This window comes from Panthera tigris, chromosome B1, assembly GCF_018350195.1.
Source record: "Panthera tigris isolate Pti1 chromosome B1, P.tigris_Pti1_mat1.1, whole genome shotgun sequence".
Lineage (NCBI taxonomy): Eukaryota > Metazoa > Chordata > Mammalia > Carnivora > Felidae > Panthera > Panthera tigris.
This window is the reverse complement of record NC_056663.1, coordinates 196,901,392-196,923,033: the sequence shown is the minus strand read 5'-3', so window position 1 is coordinate 196,923,033 and position 21,642 is coordinate 196,901,392. Positions and strand designations below refer to the sequence as shown.

The following is a 21,642-nucleotide window of genomic DNA, read 5'->3' as shown; positions in this document are numbered from 1 at the left end:
ATTCTCTCCCTCCCTCTCTCTCTCTCTCTCTCTCTCTCTCAACAACAAACAAACAAACAAAAAGCTTAAAAAAGCAGGGGAAGGAAAGGAAAGGTGCAGACTGAGAGCATCTTTATAGCACTCGCTTCAAGTCACAGGTGGTAGGCCTGAGTCTGTCCGGCTTTCTCCCTGTACCATGATACATTATTGTGCCAATTGAGTTATTCTGATTGTAAAATGCACCACAACAGAAGGAAGGGAGGTCAGAGAGCTGTGCCATAGATCTGCAATTCCTGTACTGGGATCTAAGGATAATAACATCAAACAATCCCCTGCGTGAGTCTAGCATCTCCAAGGCCATTCTTCATTCATTATCCCAATCCGTCCCTGCCACAATCCTGTGTCGTAGGCGTGTCTGGACGGAGCAGGCTCAGGAAGTCGGCACCTGTCACGTGGTCGGCAAGGGCCAGGTCTTTGTTGTCTCAGCACCTCTGGTCCTCCCAGCACATACAACAATGGGTGCACCAAGCGTGCGTGGTGGGAGAGGCGTGAGCTAACTCTAGCCCAACTGTGCAACCTCATTGGTTACCACCCTCCAGTATGAGGACGTGGTCAGGCCAGCCAGATGTGTTTGCTGCTCCCTGGACATACACAGCTTCAGGGCTTGGCACGAGCCAGCCCTGCTGCCCGGAAACCCCCCCCTCCCCCTCCTTCCCCTTTCCTCTCACCCAGCCCTGCCATTCTCTTCCATCAAGTTGGGGATCAAAGTCATCTCTTATTTGAGACCCCCTTTGGAATAAGTTCCCTTATGGAGTGCCTACCCTCAGTGGGGAGTGGGTACTGGGAAGGTCCAGAGGCAGGACCAGCTCTGCTCCCCTCCTGCCAAGCCATGTGACAGGCTCCATCCAGAAAGAAAGGAGCCTGAGAGCCCCATCTGCCTCAGAAGTGTGAGCTCCCAGCGTACAGAGTGGTCTGCTGCTTCTGGAAGGCTTGTCAGCCAGTTCAGGGGCTTAGCAGGGCTCAGTGCATTTCATCTATTCTGATTTTATTTACTTTTTCCAACTGGAAGCACTTAGAGATTTTATGGTCTTATTTGTCCAGGTGTGGTCATGAGTGCTGGCCGGTGAGTTTAGGTGGGACTCAAACACAGCCTTAAATAAGTCAGAAATGCCTGGGGGAGAAGCAGCCCCTTCAGTTGTCTTTTTAGACCTTTGGATAATTCAAGAGGGATGTTTCCTTCTTGTTCTAGTATGTCCTTAATATCTCTCTGGCATTTCTAACCTCCCCAGTAACAGAAGAACCATCCTTATGCTGACAGCTACCAGCGAGTGAAGAGATCTTGCTATAATTTAATGGCTTTGTTCTGTTTGAGTTAAAAGGACTTTAAAAATGTGGCAAAATACACATAGCATCAGATTCACTATTTAAACCATTTTAACTATATAATGCAGTGACACTGAGTACATTCTCGTTGCTTTGCAACCATCACCATTGTCTCCCTGCAACACTTTGTCATCATCCCGAATTGAAGTTCTAGACAGATTAAATAGCTCCCCGTCTCCCCCCCACCCCCTCACCTCCCAGCCCCTGGCCACGGCCATTCTACCTCATCTCTATGAATTTGCCTATTCTGCCCTCATAGCAGTGGATTTCATGGATTTATTCTCTTGTGTCTGGCTTCTTTCACTTAGCATGATGTTTTGAAGGTTCATCTATGTTGTAGCATGTATGGGAATTTCATTCTTTTTAGAACCGTTCTTTCTCTCTCTTTCTCTCTCTCTCTCTCTATAACTGTTATATATATATATATATATATATATATATATATATATATATGGTGGTCATTTGGATTGTTTCCACCTCTTGGCTTTTTTATGAAAAATGCCTCTGTGAACATGGGTGTACAAATATCTGTCCGAGTCCCCGCCTTCAGCTCTTTGGGGCATATATACTCAGAAGTAGAATGCTGCAATTAGTTTTAAGGTCACTTCCTCTCCATGGTATGTGACACTGGTTTTCTATTTAGAGCAGCGATACAAAGTGGAAAAAGAGTCAACTATATAAAGAATACTAATAAGTGAACATTATTATTGGTCATACACGGGTAGGTCACAAATTGTAAAGGTGGATTGAAATTGTTGGTCATCACGGAAGTCCTGATCCACTGCAAGCCTCCCCCATGCGTGTGGGAGCCCAGGCTCTGGGAGGGGTGTGATTTTGGAGAGAACTCAGGGATTCCTGTGCTCCTGAAGCAGATGAAAGAGGGAAAGGAAGCCAGATACATAAAAAGGGGAAGTAACGGTAGTCTGTGCAAAAGTTTCCCAAAGTCTAACTTAAGGGTATGGGGACCTTTTGTAGAAATTAAGGTAGAAATTAATACAAGGACCACAAAAGACCGTTAGGGTACCGTGGGGATTATAGGAATGGACCAGAGTATCTTGGATGCTCTGCTTCTGCTTCAAACCTTTTGCAAGCTCCATAGCAGGATCCCAAGCATATGGGGATGCAGGATGGAGACCCAGAAGAAGCATATCCTTCTGTGCCTCGTAAGTGAAAGCCTTTAGTAAGTAATGTTACCAGGTAATTGAGGGAAGGGCATGGAAGCTACAAAGAACGTTTTGACGCCCCGCTTTCCATGTAGTAAATGTTAAGTGCAGTGTGGTCCAAGAAGATCATAGGGATGGGGAATATTTTAGAAAGAGACCAGGAAATAGATGAAGGACTAATGAGAGTACATCTATTATCTCTTAGCATCATATTTCCCTGCTCTGTGTCTCCTCTGGGCACAGACCATATCCTCTAGCATATTGTGTGGCATATAATAAGGGCTCAAAAAATAGTTGTTGGACTGTTCAAATGAAATGAGTATATGACATGTGGGTCTTTTATTGGAAAAAGAATTGCAGGTGTGCCTGGGTGGCTCCATCGGTTAGGCATCCGACTCTTGATTTCAGCTGAGGTCATGATCTTACAGTTCGTGAGTTCAAGCCCCACATCAGGATCTATGCTGACAAATACAGAGCCTGCTTGGGATTCTCTGTCTCCCTTTCTCTCTGTCTCTCCCCTGTCACACACACTCTGTCTCTCTCAAAATAAATAAACATTAAAAAAAAAAAAAAGAAAAAGGGTTGTAGCATATAAATCCCTGTTAGTCCTGAAAGATTATTGAACAGTTAGTAAGTATAAAACACAGTGCTAGATATCTCTTTTTTTTGAGTAATAAAAGAAAAAGCCACTTTGAGAATCAGAGAGTGTGCAAATTAAAGACTGGTAAAAGAGCAATATGAAATATTATTAGTCCGTAGAAAATATTAAAAGCCAGTAATATGTAGCCAGAAGGGGAAACAAATTAAAGCTGGTCATGATGATCTCCTTCTAGGTATTGTTCAATAAAGCTCTCTTTAGATGCTTAGGTTTATCTAGAAAGACACTGCAGAGAAGTATCTGTTTTACCTTTTCATCAGAACTTGTGGGGAAAGGTTTTCTCCAGCCTGTGTTTTTATAGTGCGGCAAAGTTTCCTGAGGGCCATAGCGGGCTGGAGACTGACATCTCTGGGGAGGATGGAACTGGGTGCTGTGTTTATTATCTGAAAAGGAAATTCACACACAAATATGATTTTGTTATCGTCTCACGCCGCCTCCTTCCAACCAGGAGCTGGAACTCATCACTCCTTCCTGTGCCTGGGGCCACCTTGTTGGTCTACGCCACTGTCCTCTCACTCCGGAGGGTGATCTCCTCTGGACTGTTCTCTTGCTTCAGTTCTCTTGCCCCTTTCTCTCTAGGGCATCTGGAACAATCTTTTTTAAAAAAATTTTATTAGTTTATTTATTATTATTATTGTTTTGAGAGAGAGAGGAAGTGAGCAGGGGAGGGCAGAGAAAGAGACTGAGAGAGAATTCCAAGCAAGATCCACACTATCAGCACAGAGCCCGATGAGGGGCTCCAACCCATGTACCATGAGATCATGACCCGAGCCGAAATCAAGAGTTGGACGCTTAACTGACTGAGCCACCCAGGTGCTCCACATTTGGAGTAATCTTAAAAAAAAAATGTAATTCTGACTTTGCTACTCCTCCTGGCAAAAATGCTTACATGCTTTCCTTTACACCTGAAATAAATTCCAAATGTTTTACTTCTGTCAATAAGGCCTGAATAATCTTATCTACCCATCCATCCATCCCACATTGTCTACTCTGTTCTGGTCATAACGAATTCTGTTCAGTTTCTGAAACAAGCCAAGCTTGTTCTCAACTTGGAAAATGGTATTTTTTTTAAACATGAAGGAATAACTTTTTATTTTATTGGAATATCACTTTTTTAACCTAAAAGAATGACTAACAGATAAAATATGGTTATTCAGACTAGGCATTTGGTAGGTATTTTATTAGAAAATGAACCAAGGGAGGCTGTCACTTTGTGGAAAACAACTGGCAGTATTTGCTGCCAATTATAAAATTAGACTTTCCTAGTGAAAACTGGAATTTGGAAACACTTGTATCTACCACTGTTGTATAACACCATACACAACAGTTAGACCTGTCTGATGAGACTGGTGGTGTTACTTGCAAATGTGATTTAATAAACTATTATGTAATAAAATGTGTTAACATTGGAAAGATCTGCTCAGGTCTGAGAATCATTTTCCAAGTGACCAATGCACAATGCTACAAAATCATGCCTGGATAGAAGATTCTTTAAAAGAGCAAGGTAGACCAATGGATTTTAAAGTAACCATACAAAAAGTTCACTGAAAGGGTTTAGATTTCATGTGGTACCTAAGTTTTAAGATACTACCACTTGTCAAGGTTTAATGTGGTATTTCCTCCTTATACTTCAATGAAAATAATATATTTTCACTGCATGGCATTCCCATAAACACTAATAAAAGATGAAATCAGAGCCACAAGGAAGGAGTTAAGCGTTAGGAGAAACACTAAGCAAAGGTATTTGTAAATACGTTAGTAACTTTAAGCAAGGATTAACTGTATAAAAATCATAAAGCCTTGAGAATATGAAAACAATATGAAATGGAATAGTGGACAGCAATAATATAACATGGAAGAAAGGTGATTGGTGTGAAGCAGAATTATAAGCTGTATAGTCTTAATTCAGTCTACAAAATATAACTAAAGTTATAGTTCTGGTTAGTAGCTGAACAAGAACTTTGAAAAAGTGGGATACTTTTGACAGTACATTTTTGAAACAAAATACTAGATATAATGTCAGCAAATATTTACATGCCAGTTACTGTAACATTTAGGTTATTTGTGTATTTATTCTGCTTCTTGTCATCAAAAAGCTGAATTTCTCTCTAAGTTTATGAAGAAGAACAGAGTACTTCTGGAGCATTTTATGTCCTATTTTAATGGTTCCAAGGATTGTGGCTTTTAATGTTAAGACCAAGAATGTTTGCTATAGGGAATTAGGTGTACAAAAATGTTTGTTGAAAAATGTTTGATCACTTAATATTTAAATTATATTCGTCATAGTAAGTTAATTTCACCCACCAATTTATGACCTTAAAAATAGGAATCATGCTACAGACATCTCTGATTTTCAAATTTTGTAAGTAACGAATTTGAACTTCCAAATAGTGCAGAATCCATACCATTAGAATTAGGGCATTCTGAGTTTCTTGTATTGCTTGGGAAAAGGATATGAACTTCAGATTTTGAAAATCCAAACATTCTTTTATTTAAAATGTTAAAGGTCACCTTGGAAGAGTAGAATTGGAATGTGTGACTTCCAAAGGAGAGAAAGGGAGGGGAATTAAGAGATGAACCCACTCTCTGGCAAGAAAAGAAAAAGTCAAAAAGAGTAGGGCAAATAGAAGGCACAAAATAATATAAAAACCGATCTAAAAGATTAGTAATCACAATAAATATCAAAAGTGTAAACAAAGCATTTATAAATTAGATGCAGAATGGTTTAAAAATTCCAGTAATGTACAGTTATATATGACAGCAGTCACTAATGAGACGGAAACTGTATGCCAGGCAAATCCTAACCAAGAGAAAGCTAAAAGTGCTATTGTAATGTTTAAAAAGTGCTTTTAAAACTTTATTTTAACCTATAGTGAAGCAATAGAGACTTATTACTGAAATGGCCGTAACTGTCTTTCCAACATGGATCAAAATAGTAAGAACATACTTGAGAAAAGAAAATAACCATTCTCAGCATTTTCTATCGCTTGGTGTGTGTAGTTTACATAATAGTATTGAGCGATTATAAATTTTTCATTATACTGTGGCAACGGATTTATTATATTTCAACTCTGAGTGCCTTGCTTGAATATTTAAAGAGTCCTACTTGAAAAAGAGTGTTTGGAAATAGCTATATGCATTTGTAGTCTATGCAGAGAATGAGCTAAATAAAACAAAACAACAAACAGAACAACTTTGCCTTTGCCGTTTTCCCCTGAAGGCCCTTTGGATCTTTGTTTAATGAGTGAATGAAATTCTGAACGTAGAATCCAGGGCAACGATTTAACTCATTTTGTTCTAAAATAATGGCAGCTAATCTTTGGATATTATACATGTATTATTATATACCATTATATATATTATATATTATATATAATATATTACATATTATATATACATATATAATATACACATTAATACATATATAATATACATTATTATACATATTATATTATTATAATATACCTATTAATAATAATAACATAATATTAATATATTATATATATACACACATACACATATATATGTATATATGTACACATACATACATATACATATGTACATACATATATGTACATTATATATTTTCACATAAAACTGCATTTGAGTTTTATAGCCCCACGAAATAGGGCTTGCCTATTTGGAGAACAGAGGGTCACATTAATGAACAGATGACACAGAGTAAATAGAACTTTGGGGAGGACACTATGTAGGTGGCCAATAAAATTTGAGGCAGTGTAGCCTCATAAGCATGGGTTGTAGAATCACACTGTTACCAATAATACTAACATTTCAAAATTCTTCTGTATATAAAACTGTTAGCACAGTGTCTGACCTGTACCGGTCACTCAAAATAAATAACACAAGCTACTGCTTATTGAATCAGTCACCAGTGGCCGATGATTTCATCAATTGTGCCTATGTAATGAAACCTCTAAAAAGCCCCAAAGGATGCAGTTCAGAGAGCTTCTGGGTTGGTGATCCAGAACAGTTCCATGTGCCATCATACAGTGCCCCAAACTCCATGAGGACAGAAGCTCCTTTGTTCAGGACAATGCCCTATGAAACTCTTCTATCTGGCTGTGGCCTATTTGTATACTTTTATAATAAACTGGTAATCCAGCAAGTACAAGGTTGCCGAGAGTTCTGTGAACCACTCTAGCAAATTAATTGAACCTAGGGAAGGGTTTGTTGGAACCTTGGCTCTATAGCTGGTTGGTCAGAATGGCCATATGATTGGCTGACACAGGCTTGTGGCGGGGGAGGGGTGCAATCTTGCGGGATTGAACCCTTAACATGTGGAATCTATGGACTCCATGTAGTGTCAGAAGAGAGTTGAACTGTAGGTCACCCAACTGTAGACACCCAACCTGTAGGTGTCAGGAATCGTCCGGTGGTGTGGAATCCCCCATTTTGGAATTGTTGGGTGCAGAATTATCAGACTCCTAATAGCTTAGCTTGAAATCACTTATCAGAGAATTGAGCCAAGTCTGTTTATCAAGGAGTAGCTGAACTCTTAAGAATAAGTATTTCCCAAATTCCTTTCTCATTTATAAAATAAGGATGATAATGTCTACAGTGATGGAGGTCTAGATTTCACTTACTCTACATGAAGAGTGCTATGTCCCTTGGCTGAGGCATTCAAATTAAGACCAGTAAGCTTCATAGAACCCTCTAGACTGAAAACATGAGTGCCGGGATTGTGTGGTTCTGAGTGCAGCTAATTTCTCCTGAGCCCTGGTGATCCAGAAATGACTTTTCACTCAGTAGAATGAACACCTGCCCAGTAAACTGATGCAGGAGCATCGCAGGTGCAAAAGTACTGGTTAGCTGAAGGGCAGAGCTGTCTCTGTTCTGTATTCATAGGGCCCAGCCCAATTTTGTGTATAAACCATGTGCTTCATGGATGTTTGATGACTGAAAGAGGAATTGATGGTGTTTTAAGGCTCTGGAGGCCCCAACATTCTCCCCGTCCATTCTGGGCTGCTTCCTTAAGCAACTGTTTCTCTAACATGAGTGGAGGACAGTTTGCAAGATCCCAGTATAGATGAAATACACCCAGTCCTGGGATGCTTGACTGGACCCATGTCTGTGAAGGCCATCCACATCCACATCACTAACACTGCTATTCCACTCTTATATCACTCTTCATTTTCCATCTGTGCATGATTTTGTCTTTCAAATGAAGACTGGAATTCTCTCTAAGCTTGATTCTGCTTCCTATCCCTGCAGCATATCTTCACAATCCTGATCTAGCTCTGGCCTCCAGGACTACTGTTTTTGTCATTTTGTCCCCTCATTCTTGGGGATTGAGCCTGTCCCATTAATCGCAGCTACTTTGGACTGCCTTCCTTTAAAAAAAGGAAGGAGGGCACTTGTTGGAATGAGCACTGGGTGTGGCATGTAAGCAGTGAATCATGGGAATCTACCTTCAAAACTAAGAGCACACTGTATACACTGTATGTTACCTAGCTTGACAATAAATTATGTTAAGAAAAAAAGAAAAGGGAAGTCTCTTCCCTTGGGAGACTTGTATTAGCAAGAGGCACATCAGGGGAAATAAGCTTTCCAGATTGGTTTTCCAATCTAAGGCCCAGACAGTATAAGGCAGAAGATGAGTAAGGACATGATAGAGGTGAGGGAGGAAACTCCTAGGTCTAATGGGTCAGTTGGGTAGGGCATCCCTGGAGAAGGAAGGATATTAAGGTGCGTCACTTGCCTACTATGTGTCACATGACTGTGTGTGTGTGGATAATCCTGTGAGTTAATATTATTGTTATGCATGGGGGAGGGGGAGGATCTAAGAATGAACTTGCTCAAGATGATGTTATTGCAGGGAGAGAGGCAGAATGGGGACTCAGGTCATTGGAACCCTCTGTCATTCTACTCTATCTCAAGGGGAATCTGCTTTCTCCAGCTCTAAGCCCTCTTGTGGCTCAACAGAAAGAGAGTGCAGAATTAGACCTGAACACAGAATCTCCATAGCATATGGGTTGAAGAAAGAAATGCAAAAGAACACACTAGATTTGTTTGAACAAAATAACACTAACGATATCAAAACCCACCACCAGTAGGAATACAACACTATATTCATATGTTGCTGTAGACATCTCTGCAGACAGGCATCCTGTTGAGTTTTATCTTTACAACCAGTAAGAGAAGTCAGTTTGATGTTCTTAATTTGACAGACTTAAGATAAATCTATTGTGTTTCACCCAAAGAATTGGCAAAAACTAAAAGTTTGTCAAAAACAACCGTTGGAGATGATGGGGAATGAGGAGGACTCATAAGCTGTTGGTGACGCCAATGTCTACTTTGGAAAATGCATCTAGAATTTTTTGGATTTGATTATGGACAAAAATCGTTATATTGACCTAACGGAATACTATCTATCAGTGAAAATGAGCTAATTACACCTACAGACGTCAGCTCAACGACGGTGAGTCTCACAAAAGCAAAGTCACAGTGCTGGAACATCGTAGTGTGATGGCTTACCTGTTTGTTTCATAATTCTTGCATAAGGTGCTCTTACCTCTGTTTTGTGCACTTTGGTTTTTCATCACGAGTGGTGAGCTAAAGGAAATGTTAGAATTGACAGCATGTTAGTGTTTCCCGTGGTGGGTAAAATTCCACGCAAAGGCAAGGCCAGTCACAATGGACTAAGTCACGTTTACAAAGCACTTTATATTTCACCGGCTGTGCTACATGAGTTTCTGTTTTGTAAGCTAATAGGAGGCTGGTTCTTTCTCTCTTTTCTCAAGACAGGCAACAGATATGGAACAAATTGACCCATACAAGTTCTTTCCATTGTATTTCAACGAGCACATATCATGATTCTTTGCTTTTGGGAGCCGTGAATTCAGACTTTCCTTGTAACTACGGTCACTCTAGAAAATGATAGGTTGGAGCTAATAGTCTACAGAAATTGTTTACCAGTTGAAGAAGAGTGAGCCATAGCAAGCAAGAGGAGAATAGAAATTATTTTGTTCCTTCTTGAAATGTGAGCTAAGTGAGAAAACTGTGGATTATTATAAGGAAATCTGTAAGAGAAAGAGGATTATAAAAATGTAATAAAAGATGATTAAAACAACAATATGCAAGAGAAGGAAGGGGGTAATGGGGATGGAGATCATGCCCCTGATATGCAGGCCTGGCAATGGCAATGAGAGTTGACATTCGTTGGGCACTTGCAACAGGTCTGGGAAAAGTCAGCATTCATGGACTGCATTCTCAGAATCAAGCCATTACAGGAAGCATGGACTACTGGAAAGTGTTTGGGTTTTGAAGCTGGACTTGACTTTAGTGGTAAGGAACTCCACCTCTCTGGGTCTCATTTATTGCCTCTGGGGAGTGGGTCAGAACTATCTCCTAAATTCAGTGTGGCTTCAAACTGGGATCTGCTGGATGAAGAGGGGTTTTCCAAGTAGTGAGAGGGTGGAAAGAGGGAAGAAGTGGTATAGACAGGGGAATAGCACGTGCAAATGTCCTGTATTAAGTGACAACAAGGATTGAGATGGTGGGAGGCTGGCATGAACTGAGGCTGGGGCCACCCGGCCAGTCTGGGATCATGGAGGAACTTAGAAGCAGTTATTTTGGAGGCCCTGGAGTTTGTTTTACTGAAGCCACCACTAATTTACAGTTACAGTGACCTTGGGCAGTGAATCACTGGCCTGAGCCTTCGCTTCAGTTGGGACAGCAATTGTCACAATAACCTGATCAGGCAAGTGTTAAATCAGATAATGGCATTTTCAACGCCCAAAGCATCTATAAAGGTTTGTTCAAAAGTAGCTGTAAGTTTATGTGTGGTCATCAACTGGGTATAATTAGAAATGGCCAATTTTTTCCCCAGATTGTTTTGCATCCGTTCAGTTAATCCTGTCTAGTTAACATCCAAGCCTTCAAATCTCCCAAACTTCTCTAACAATGAATCACTTACAAATTGCAGGAAGCATAGTGCCATTTGCTTCCATAATGGCTGTGACTTGCAGGTTTCCCTTGGGGCCATCGCTGGGCTTCATTAGCAAAGACCAAAGAATCCCCATGTCTCAGGACACCTTGGTGAGTCATTACCCAGGACGACACCTGGCCTGACCGCCACGCTGAAGCCCAACAAGGAATTCCTGGCTCCTTACCTGGTGATGGCAAGAGGAGTCTCTTGAGTACTTTGATTTTGTGACAGGTGAATCGATTCAGGCTTCATCTGGCAATGAGGGACTGCATAAAGAAGTCACATGATGTAGTCAGGTTGTAAAAGGAAAATGATTGGGGACCTACTGGAACTTCTGTAATTTTATCTGAGTGATCTCTGATTAGTAGGAGCGGGCTGTCGGTGGTCAACAGAAACTATAACTTAACATATTCTGTAACACCCCTGGCTCCTGGGAGTGGCTTCTCCCTGAAGGTATAAAAACTTAGTGAATATTCAAATATCAAGATTACTGAATTTGGAATTCATCACTGAGCTTCCCGAAACACAGAATATTACATCGGGAGGTATTTGGTATTGGGAGGGCTTGACGTAGAAGTGAACTGAAGTTGAATTCTGCATTCAAATGAAAACTTACATGGGAACATAAATCACGAAGTTAAACCTAAGAACTGTCCTGAGCAATGCAGGCGATGGGGTGGCCCAGTGCTGGCCCGAGCACTCCTGAATCCCCTCACCTCTTGTGTGAAAGGGCAGGAGAGCTCCCAGAATTCTGATGTAGACCAGTAGTTCCTACCTGGCAACCAGCAGGAATATGTTTTTGTAATTTTTCTCCTTTGATCTTTCCGTTTTGAGAAGTTCTGCCAGCCATAAGGAACTGGAGTTCTTTAGGAATTACATATGCCGTGGGTGTTCCCACTATTTATTTCCTTTTCATCATGAATAGATTTTAACCAGCCATCCAGAATCACTGAGGGCATGTAATAATACTAGGAGGTGAAAGGCCATAAAACACTCTCCCAGGGGCTGTCCTGAGCAATAAAGTTAAGGAAGCATATCAACACTGATGTGTCTTAATTCTGGTCGTTGCTCTGTGTTTAGTCCAAGGTCGGTCACAGACTGGACACCTCTGGTTGAAGGTCTGTGATTACTTGCAATGTTATGGGGGTTGATGACTGGTCTACTAGTCACCCATCCCATAAAATCCTTTCATGGCAATGTCATCAGCAGCCCTCCAGAGCACATGCCCCTCATGAGCTGAACAACATGACATCATTGCTCCCCATGAGCTGAATGACGTGACCTCACTGCACTGATAATCATGGAAGTCCAAGGCAACAATATCGAACATTTTAATGTGAGGGTGTTGAGCTTTAGTGTGGAAAGCAGCACAGTTTCCTGTAGTTCTTAACATTATTTAGAATCACCAACCAACTCCCATTCCTCTGTCAGGGACCCTTGGGAATCTACAGAGCCTAGTTAGGCCTTGCTCGAAACTAACTCCTTTGGCATAAAGAAAAGCATCCTTGAGACCCACAGAGGCAACATGACGTGGCCCAAACCACACAGTGAGTTGGTGGCAGCCTCTGAAATCCTAACCCAGTGTTGCTTTGTGGAACTATGCTTCCTGTCTTCAGTCTTTGGCCATGGCTCAGGCCCTTCGGCTTTGGACGTAGTTCATCATTCAAAGTGAATGGTGAATGGTATTTAAAAGGTGAGCATGAGGGGCGCCTGGGTGGCTCAGCTGGTTGAGCATCTGACTTCAGCTCAGGTCATGATCTCACACTCGGTGAGTTCAAGCCCCGCGTCGGGCTCTGTGCTGACAGCTCAGAGTCTGGAGCCCGCTTCAGATTCTGTCTCCCCCTCTCTCTGCTCCAACCCCGTTCATGCTCTGTCTCTGTCTCAAAAATAAATAAAATCATTAAAAAAAATTTAAAAAAAAAAGAAAGAAAGAAATAACACTATCCTTGGGGTACCTGGATGGCTCAGTCGGTTAAGCATCCAACTTTGGCTCAGGTCACGACCTCATGGTTCATGGATTCGAGCCCCGCATGGCTGGAGCCTGCTTCAGGTTCTGTGTCTCCCTCTCTCTGTTCCCCTCCCCTGCTCACACTTTGTCTCTCTCTCTCTCTCTCTCAAAAATAAATAAACATTAAAAAATAAAAACAAATAAAAGGTGAGCGTGAACTTACTACTGCTTAGTATCTTGCCAGCTACTGAGTGAGTGTTAGATTGTGTTGCACAATGGCACCAACGATGTGCACACTTGTATGTGCACGTGCGTTCCAATGAGGGCATGCGTGTGTGTGCAAGGGTGACATCAAAGCTGCAGAGACTAAGAGCTTCCATGGAGCAGTGAGTGGGCCGGCCACGTCTTTCTAAAGTGGCAGGGGCTGGGGCGCCTGGGTGGCTCAGTCGGTTAAGTGTCTGACTCTTGGTTCCTGCTGAGGTCATGATCTCGTGGTTCGTGGGTTCGAGTCCTGTGTCTCTGCGCTGGTAGCGTGGAGCCTGCTTGGGATTCTGTCTCCCTCTCTCCCTGCCCTTCCGCTGCTCACTATCTCTTTCTCTCAAAAATAAGTACATAAACATTAAAAAAATAATAATAAAGTGGCAGGGGCTGACAGGGTGCCTCCTTCTTGTCAGTTGCCTGTGGCAGGAGAAGGACCTTTAGCTCGCCCCCTCCCCCAATTTAAATCACCTTGTTTCAACCAGAGGGCTCTTGGGTAGGTAGGAGATCCTCAGCACAACTGGATCACACCATCACGCACACACGCTGGGGTTCATCCATCCCAGGCTCGGAAACAAGCCTTTTGAAAACTGACTAATGCTATAAATCTGGAAATGGAACTTAACCTAATGATATCAGGGTATGAAAATAAATGTAAACAGCTCACCTCTCTCTGTTCCGAGGACCTGGATTGAATAAAAAGAAAATGATAGTGTTGAGTGACTCTTGGTGATGGAGAATTTTACATTAAACTGTGTGTTTTGGAGCAATTGCTTAGTAGAATTTGGGCAACATTTTTGTTATAAGGATAGATTTTTTTTAAAGCCTCTAAATAATTCTCCAAAAGACTAGGCAAAAATCAAAATGTTATGCTCTCTGTGTGATACAAGAGGCAAATAAATATGCAATCTGCTGATGAGACCGTAAATTGCTTTGACTCTAATGAAAGCAATTGAACCATTGCTGTCAAGAACCTTAGGAATGCTCTCACTCTCATCCCAACAATTCCACGGAAGACACTTTGCTCCTAAGAAGACACCTGAAATCTGGGCCAAGTTCCGTGCACAAAGATGGCCAGTGAACCATTGCTTACAGGGTCAAAACCCTGGAAACAATCTACATGCCCACCGAAGTGAGAACCGTTAAGTAAAGTTTGGTGAATACTCACTTATTATATATGCATTTTTTATATATTATATATTTATATATATTGCAATATATATATATGCATTGCAAGTATTTATGTAAACTATGAAATAGGATTATACTGTAAGTATATCTCCACGTTACATGGAAAGTTCAGGCTAGAAACTGGGCTTATGATGTATCTACATGCAGGTGTGTGTGTGTGTGTGTGTGTGTGTGTGTGTGTGAGCTGACCTTGGATTCCAGGTCTTCTTACATTGGCTTCACAGACAAGAAGGCTTTAGCAACAAATAGCTTAGAGAGGCCCCGAATGTCTTGTCTGAGACTAGGCAACAGACACACTCTTTTGCTTCGAAGACCTCGGGGTCCCCTTGGGTTCTGGAAAGAGGACATACTTTCACCATGGGCAGCAAATCAAGGCAAATCTCTAGGCTAAGTGAAAAGGGTAGTGAATCCATTCTAACGAGTGGTTTGAAAGTCTCCCACTGAGTCTTCCCCAGGACTTTGGACCTGGCAGCTCAAAGTGCTCTGGAGGCTGTTGTTCTCAGGCCTGTCAAAGTTGCTGAGGGAGCAGAGCTGTAAACACGGCTCAGAAGCCATCCATCTGGGACAGCAGGTGACTTTTAAAATTGAGATCCAGCCAACTTTTTGCTTGAGGGCTCTGGAGTTACAATCAGATATAATTAGAAAAGTGGGGTAAAACCTCTAGTTTCTGTACCTTAACTTTTGTTAGGAAATAAGCATGTTAACTTAAAAAGTGATACCTCCTTATTTCCCTCCCCTCACCTGCCTTTCCTTCTTTCTTTCCTTCCTCCTCCTCCTCCTTTTTTTTTTTTTTTTTTTAACTACTTTAGCTAAGAGGTATGTCTGCATTTCTTAAGGCAGAGTCATAGTGTGGGGATTAGATCTGGACTTTCAGGGGCTGGTCCCGTCTTCTGCCTGCTGTGGGGTGGCTTTTGTGGTGGAGAAATGGTCTTGACCCTCAGCCCAGACAATGGGGAAGTGTCTTGGCAAAAGATGAGGAGGAAGAATGTGTTTTTCCACTAGGCCTTGTTGTTCTTTAGATGATATCCACTTCTAGCAGAATGCCAACCAAAGTTGCAAAGAAAATCAAACTATCCTGCATGACCCCTGCTGTCTAAAGCTGACCTCTCCACTTCCTCCTGGCTTGTTAGTGATTGGAAGGCCTATTGTCCTCACAGTCTGACCAATGAGTTATGGACTCTAGGTCATTTTGGGTGGCAGCCATCTGCTACTTGTGATGCATGAAGTAGACCCACAGGAAGAAAGGGGTGGAGTCGGAGAGTGCCCAGGGGCAGAGTGCCATAGGACTTGGGAAAATCCAACAACTCCCAGAACAGGGGGAGCCGGATGGAGTCCTGATTGGAACTAGGGCTGTCCTTCTCTTTCAGCAGTTATGTGCTGTCTTCCTTGCCAGGATTATCTTACGGATGAGAGGCGGTAAGTGTCTTGGTGAGTGACAAGTGAGAAGTGTGACTTTTGATTCTAGCATTCTCATAAAGCCAAATAAGAAAAGACACAAGGACAGACAGAACAAAAGAAAGAAAATAAATTAACCTCTGCAGTCTAGATATAAGAGCATAGGTCAAACACTAAGACAAGGACCATGTTCCTCAGGAAGCCAGTGAGAATGAGGTGAGACCACTGTGATTGCTGGACAGAGACTTCCCATCAGTCATGGCGGACCCATCCCTTGTTAGGGAACTTCCTTGTTGGGGGTTAGGGAAGTGAGTGTGGAGGGGCTCAAAGGCAGCTCCATGTTACCTGACTTTCATGCCATTTACTGAGCCTCTACTGTTCACCTGGTCATTTATGCCCTTGCTTTGACCTGCTTTAGCTTTTTGACAACTTTGTCAAGAAGGGTAACCATCTCTATTTTGTGGCTAAGCAAACAGAAAGAGGGGTGGGGTTGTGTGTGTGTGTGGGACTTGCCCAAGGCCACAAAAGTGGTATGTGACACAGCCGTATTCAAACCCAGGTCTGTGTGGGTCTGTATCTCATATATTTGTGTGTATATATATATATATATATATATTTTTTTTTTTTTTTTTACCAGGCCATCCTGTCTTTCCTGTGAAGAGCAAATGGTGACGTATAGTACAGTTTCCAACATCTTATTTCTATAAAGCTGGAGACTGGAAGCCTTTGATGGAGGCTTTATGTCTTCCATGGAAACTGGGATGCTCTTGTCTTCATGGTACCAGTGAACACTGGTCTATTCAGGTAGCATAATAGGACCTTGGTCTCAGATCTGGATCTTAACTTGTTTTAGTTTTCTCACCTTCAACGTAGGGATCATAATACATCTTGAGCATAGCTATTATGAAAATGAAGTGATAAAGTCTCCGAATCAAATAGTATCTTGCCCGTCACAGACGTTAAAGCACAGAAATTCCCTTTTTTGAATCTCAGGACTTACCTCATGCAAGTCCTTTAAGCTTATCTGTCTGCAAGGAAGAGAAATACGGTGTTACATAAAATACAGTTCATAATGGTCCAGATAAAATCATTCTGAGCCCTTAAAAACCTTTGACTGCACTTTCATTGCCAAATTAACAGCCCATGGTCCAGTGCGATATTCATCACTGTTCTGTAAAGCAACTGCCAGGTTATTTTTCTCATAATTTTCTAAGCAACAAAAGAAGTTACGAGGCAATATGAAAGGTGGTGACAGAAAGGACACCAATAAGCAAGCTTCTTGTTTTCGAAGAATTTAAATAACGTCCCCATTTCTCCTGACATTTGGTTTTTCGTGTCGAGTTTCATTAGCACAGTCAGACCTGCTATTATTACCTTGATTGCAAAGCTCTTAGCGTTTTGCTTTGAGGAAGCATCAAGAGTCTTACGTATGAAGTTAGGGTACAGAGGGATCCCAGGAAGCCACGTGTCAGAGAACGGATGCTTCTGGGAGAGGAGACCGAGAAAGGAAAACCATGGAATGAATGATGGGGCAAGAACTCAACACGCAGTGTGCTAACGTGGGCCATTCTTCCTTCAGAAGAACCAGCAAGCCTTTCATGGATTCTGAAGATTACGTCAGTTCGCCCCCCTGAGCCTCGTTTTTCTCATCTGTGAAATGGCCACAAAAGCATTCATCTTAGAGGTTATTGTAAGGATTGCTAGTGACAAGGATGACAATGTGAGGTGCTCACCGGGCACTGAGCTGTTCGGATGTGGTCAAAGTCACATAGAGGGGGGCGATGAAGGACACGGGTTGACAGGCATATTCTGTCTGCCAGGTCTGCCGGCAAGAGACTGGTCCTGAAGCAATGCCAGGAGGTCGGGGCGGCAACACCAGCCCCAGATGGACCCTGTTGATCTAGAGTGATAGCGATGAGCCCAGGAGTACATAGCACTCAGATCTGCATCCTGCTTTCAGACCGCCAAGCAGCAAGCAAGTGGACCGAGGGCCACATCTTGTAACCTGTTTCATCAGCCCCTTGGGGGTGATACATCTGCATACTACCTCGCCCCCCCATTTTTTAAATTACTTATTTATTTTCAGAGACAGAGAGAGTGCGGGCGCGAGCAAGCATGAGTAGGGGAGGGGCAGAGAGGGAGACAGACAAGCAGGCTCCGTGCTGTTAGCAGAGTCCAACGTGAGCCTTAATCTCATGAACTATGAAATCATGACCTGAGCTGAGATCAAGAGTCTGGTGCTTAACTCCCTGAGACTCCCAGGTGCCCCCTACCTACCTCTTTTAATGGGGCAAGTGGGAAGCTAAAGAGATACGATCAGAAGTAATAAAGTAGAACAGATACCCATAGTATTAATTATTTGGGTTAAATTGAGACTAATTTCTGACTTTGATGTTTAAGAGACTGTCATTTTAGCAATAGTGACCTACTGGCCATGTGGCTTTGAAATGTGCAATTGATTTTGGACTTGTGATTTTAAGTTATAAGAGCCAAGCTGTGTTCGACTCCATTTATAAAGAGTTTTAACTGTTGAAGAGCCCTTGAATTTTTCTAGATTTATAGATTTACCTTATTAGATTTATAAAAGTTGTTAAAGAAAGTGTCGCTCGTTAGGGTTTAAAGTTAGATGGATAAAGGTATTTCAAATATTTAAGGAAATTTAACTGAGTTTGTAGATAAGTCTTATTGTCTAAGATTCCTTAACCTATTGTGTCCTTCAGTTTTGATAAAATTGCTCAGTTTATAAATATAACAATATACTCTATAGATGGAAATTTGAGGCTTTAGGAAAGCTAGGTTTTGGAATTGGTAATATTAAAAAATGGATTTTTGAGAGAGAGAGAGAGAGAGAGAGAGAGAGACAGAGTGTGAGCAGGGGAGGGGCAGAGAGAGAGGGAGACACAGAATTGGAAGCAAACTCCAGGCTCTGAGCTGTCGGCACAGAGCCCGAGGCGGGACCCGAACTCAAGAACTGTGAGTTCACGCTCTGAGCTGAACTTGGACGCTTAACTGCCTGAGCCACCCAGGTGCCCCCCGCCCCAAAACGGTTTTTAAGTCAAGAACCCAGGTAATTTTAGGCGTCTTTTCAGTGCACAACAAAGTCTTTGGGCATAGAAATGTCTATGTTGAGAAGATTCCCCAAGTTATTTGTCCCCTTTACCCGTAAAATGAAAGCATCGGGCTTTGGGTGATGGCAGTGGGGGTCTCCTAAATGAGACTCACGAAGACGGAGAGAGATCTACACAGTCACAGAATGGAAGAGCAGGGTGGGGACTTGGTCCCCTCCCCACGCACCACCCTGCCTCTCCGAGGCATCTTTCGGCTCCTGTAAGTTCTGCTGTGTTCTGTTTTGGAGACAGCCAACAAAACGTGGCCACCAACTGCATGGCATGAATAAGCATCCCCACATCCTTTCCTGTGCACAACAGGTGCTCAGTGTGCACTTGAAGATAATGAATTTTACTTTAAAAATAGCTCTGGGACACCTGGGGCGCTCAGTGAAGCGTCCCACTTCAGCTCAGGTCATGATCTCACAGTTCATGAGTTCGAGCTCTGCATCGGGCTCTCTGCCGTCAGCGTGGAGCCCGCTTCAGATTCTCTGTCCCGCTCTCTCTGTCTCTCCCCCAACTGCGCTCTCTCTGTCTCTCAAAAATAAGTAAAACATAAAAAATTTGTAAAAATAGCCCTTCATGAGCCTCCCTTAGATTTCGCTTAGTTTTAAATAAACCGGATTTGAATCCTCATTCTGCCGTCTATGAGCTCCGTTACCCTCAGCAAGTGAAGCCCCTTCTCTGAAGCTTGGTTTTCCCACCTGTAAAATGGGTAACCCCCGACAGAAATCGGGTGGGTTGATTAAGGTTCTCATGAAATAATACCTGTGAAAGCTGTTTGGAAGAAAATAACACCCTCGATCTGCGGGACACCTTTAACAGCCACTTTCTTTGAAATTAAACTTTCCCTCAGAGATAATGGTAGGTCTCATGCACATGTAGGAAATGCTACAGAGAGATCCCGTACGCACTTCACCCCATTTCCCCCAATGGCAACATCTTGCGGAATATGATAATAATTTACATCCACACTCTAAAATCAATGGTTCCCACCCAGAAGTCCCTGCTCCCATGCAAATTTGTGTATCCTTGCAACCCGTGCTTCCTCTCTCTTACAGGACTATGTTTTCTCTGTATCGCTACAGATTTTTTTTTTCCCTTTCACTTCCCAACTCATCAGCAGGTATATCTGCGCCCCTGAGACTGCTTGAACTGATGTGGCACCAGCTTTGCCGGCTGCAAAGGGAAAACTGTAGTTAGGCAGACAGGTGTTAGGTTGGTTAAATAGCAGGTACCTTGTTTAAAGTACGTTTTGGCTGAACCCTGCACTGTGGGGTTGGAGTTTGCTAGATGCAGGGAGACGTTGCGGTTCGTGACTTCTCTGCCCTTCTGTGTCCTCATCAGTAAACCGGGGGTTGGGATATTGCTTTCTGCTCAGTGTGGCTGTGGGACTAAATGAGGTAAAGCATCTGAAAGACTCCAGAGTGTAACAGGAGCTCAGCAAATGTCTTCCTGTTCCGATGACTCAGGATGCTTTTACTTGGGGCCCCGAGTCATGGTATTAACATTACAATGGATACATCATTGGAAAGTTATTCCCTTACTAATCTCTTTCTTATTGTGTCAGAGAGAGAGTCTCAACGTAGCAGTGGTTATTTTATGCAAATATTGCTTTGCATTTTACTTCTCTTCCCTTTTAGGAGAGAGAAAATTCCGCGGGTCTGAAACTGCGGTGCAGTTACTTATGGTAATGATATTTCCCTTTTGAAAAAAATTTTTTAATGTTTATTTATTTTTGACAGAGAGAGGGAGAGACAGAGCATGAGCTGGGGAGGGGCAGAGGGAGAGGGAGACACGGAATCTGAAGCAGGTTCCAGGCTCCGGGCTGTCAGCACAGAGCCCGACGCGGGGCTCAAACCCACGGACCAGGAGATCGTGACCTGAGCCAAAGTCCGGATGCTTAACCGACTGAGCCACCCGGGGGCCCCCATCAATGAAGGATTTAAATGGCATTCTCCTGAACTGGAGTGCTTTGATTCAATGGTCGTTTTTGTGAACCCAAGACTTAGCTTTAAGATAGAGAATGGCCGAGCCGGTGGAGACAACTGGCTGTTGTAGCAACAGCTGGACCCACGTTCACCATTGGGAGAGGGGGGCCGATGGCGACAGGCTGCAGATGTCAGCTGCATTCAGGGGCTGCAGTGGACTGCCACACGTACGTCACAGCCTCCCTTCACAGAGGGCCGTCTACCTCCCAAGCCTACGGAGCAGCTGATGGGAAGGGAGCGGACACTATTTTTCCTTGGCTGAAGCAGCTCAGCTCTCTAATGTCCCTTCTATTTTCAGAGAAGGGGAAGCTAGCAACAGCCTCACGTGGTTGTTTACAGGCAACGTCTGGGTCCTTAGTAATGGTCGTCTGACTACCAATAGGGGGCCCGACTCAAAATGAATTTGGAAGCTCTGCTTCTATGGCACAACTCTTTCTTATTCCTCGTGGCATTCTCAATGTCTGGCACAGGCCCTGCATGGTGTTGACCCCTCAACAGTCCTACACCAACCCTATCACGTTGACCGAGTGACCTAACTTCTGTGTATCTTAGTGACCTTACGTGCCCAGTGGGTAGGGAAGTGGTTTTTACCCAGCACCTGCCATGAACCAGCCACCGAGC

At 42.8% G+C, this 21,642-nt stretch overlaps 1 protein-coding gene across 1 annotated transcript in view; it reads right to left on the bottom strand.

Moving 5' to 3' along the window:
- The window catches only part of CLNK (cytokine dependent hematopoietic cell linker), a 62,219-nt gene that overhangs the window by 13,008 nt on the left and 27,569 nt on the right, over window positions 1-21,642 (bottom strand). Inside the window, exons 8-12 of the mRNA XM_015534697.2 lie at window positions 16,924-16,951; window positions 14,005-14,023; window positions 11,316-11,397; window positions 9,716-9,756; window positions 3,433-3,566 (exon numbers count right to left, since the gene is read on the bottom strand). Coding sequence (XP_015390183.1) covers window positions 3,433-3,566; window positions 9,716-9,756; window positions 11,316-11,397; window positions 14,005-14,023; window positions 16,924-16,951 — 304 coding nt within the window. The remainder of the gene's footprint in view (window positions 1-3,432; window positions 3,567-9,715; window positions 9,757-11,315; window positions 11,398-14,004; window positions 14,024-16,923; window positions 16,952-21,642) is intronic.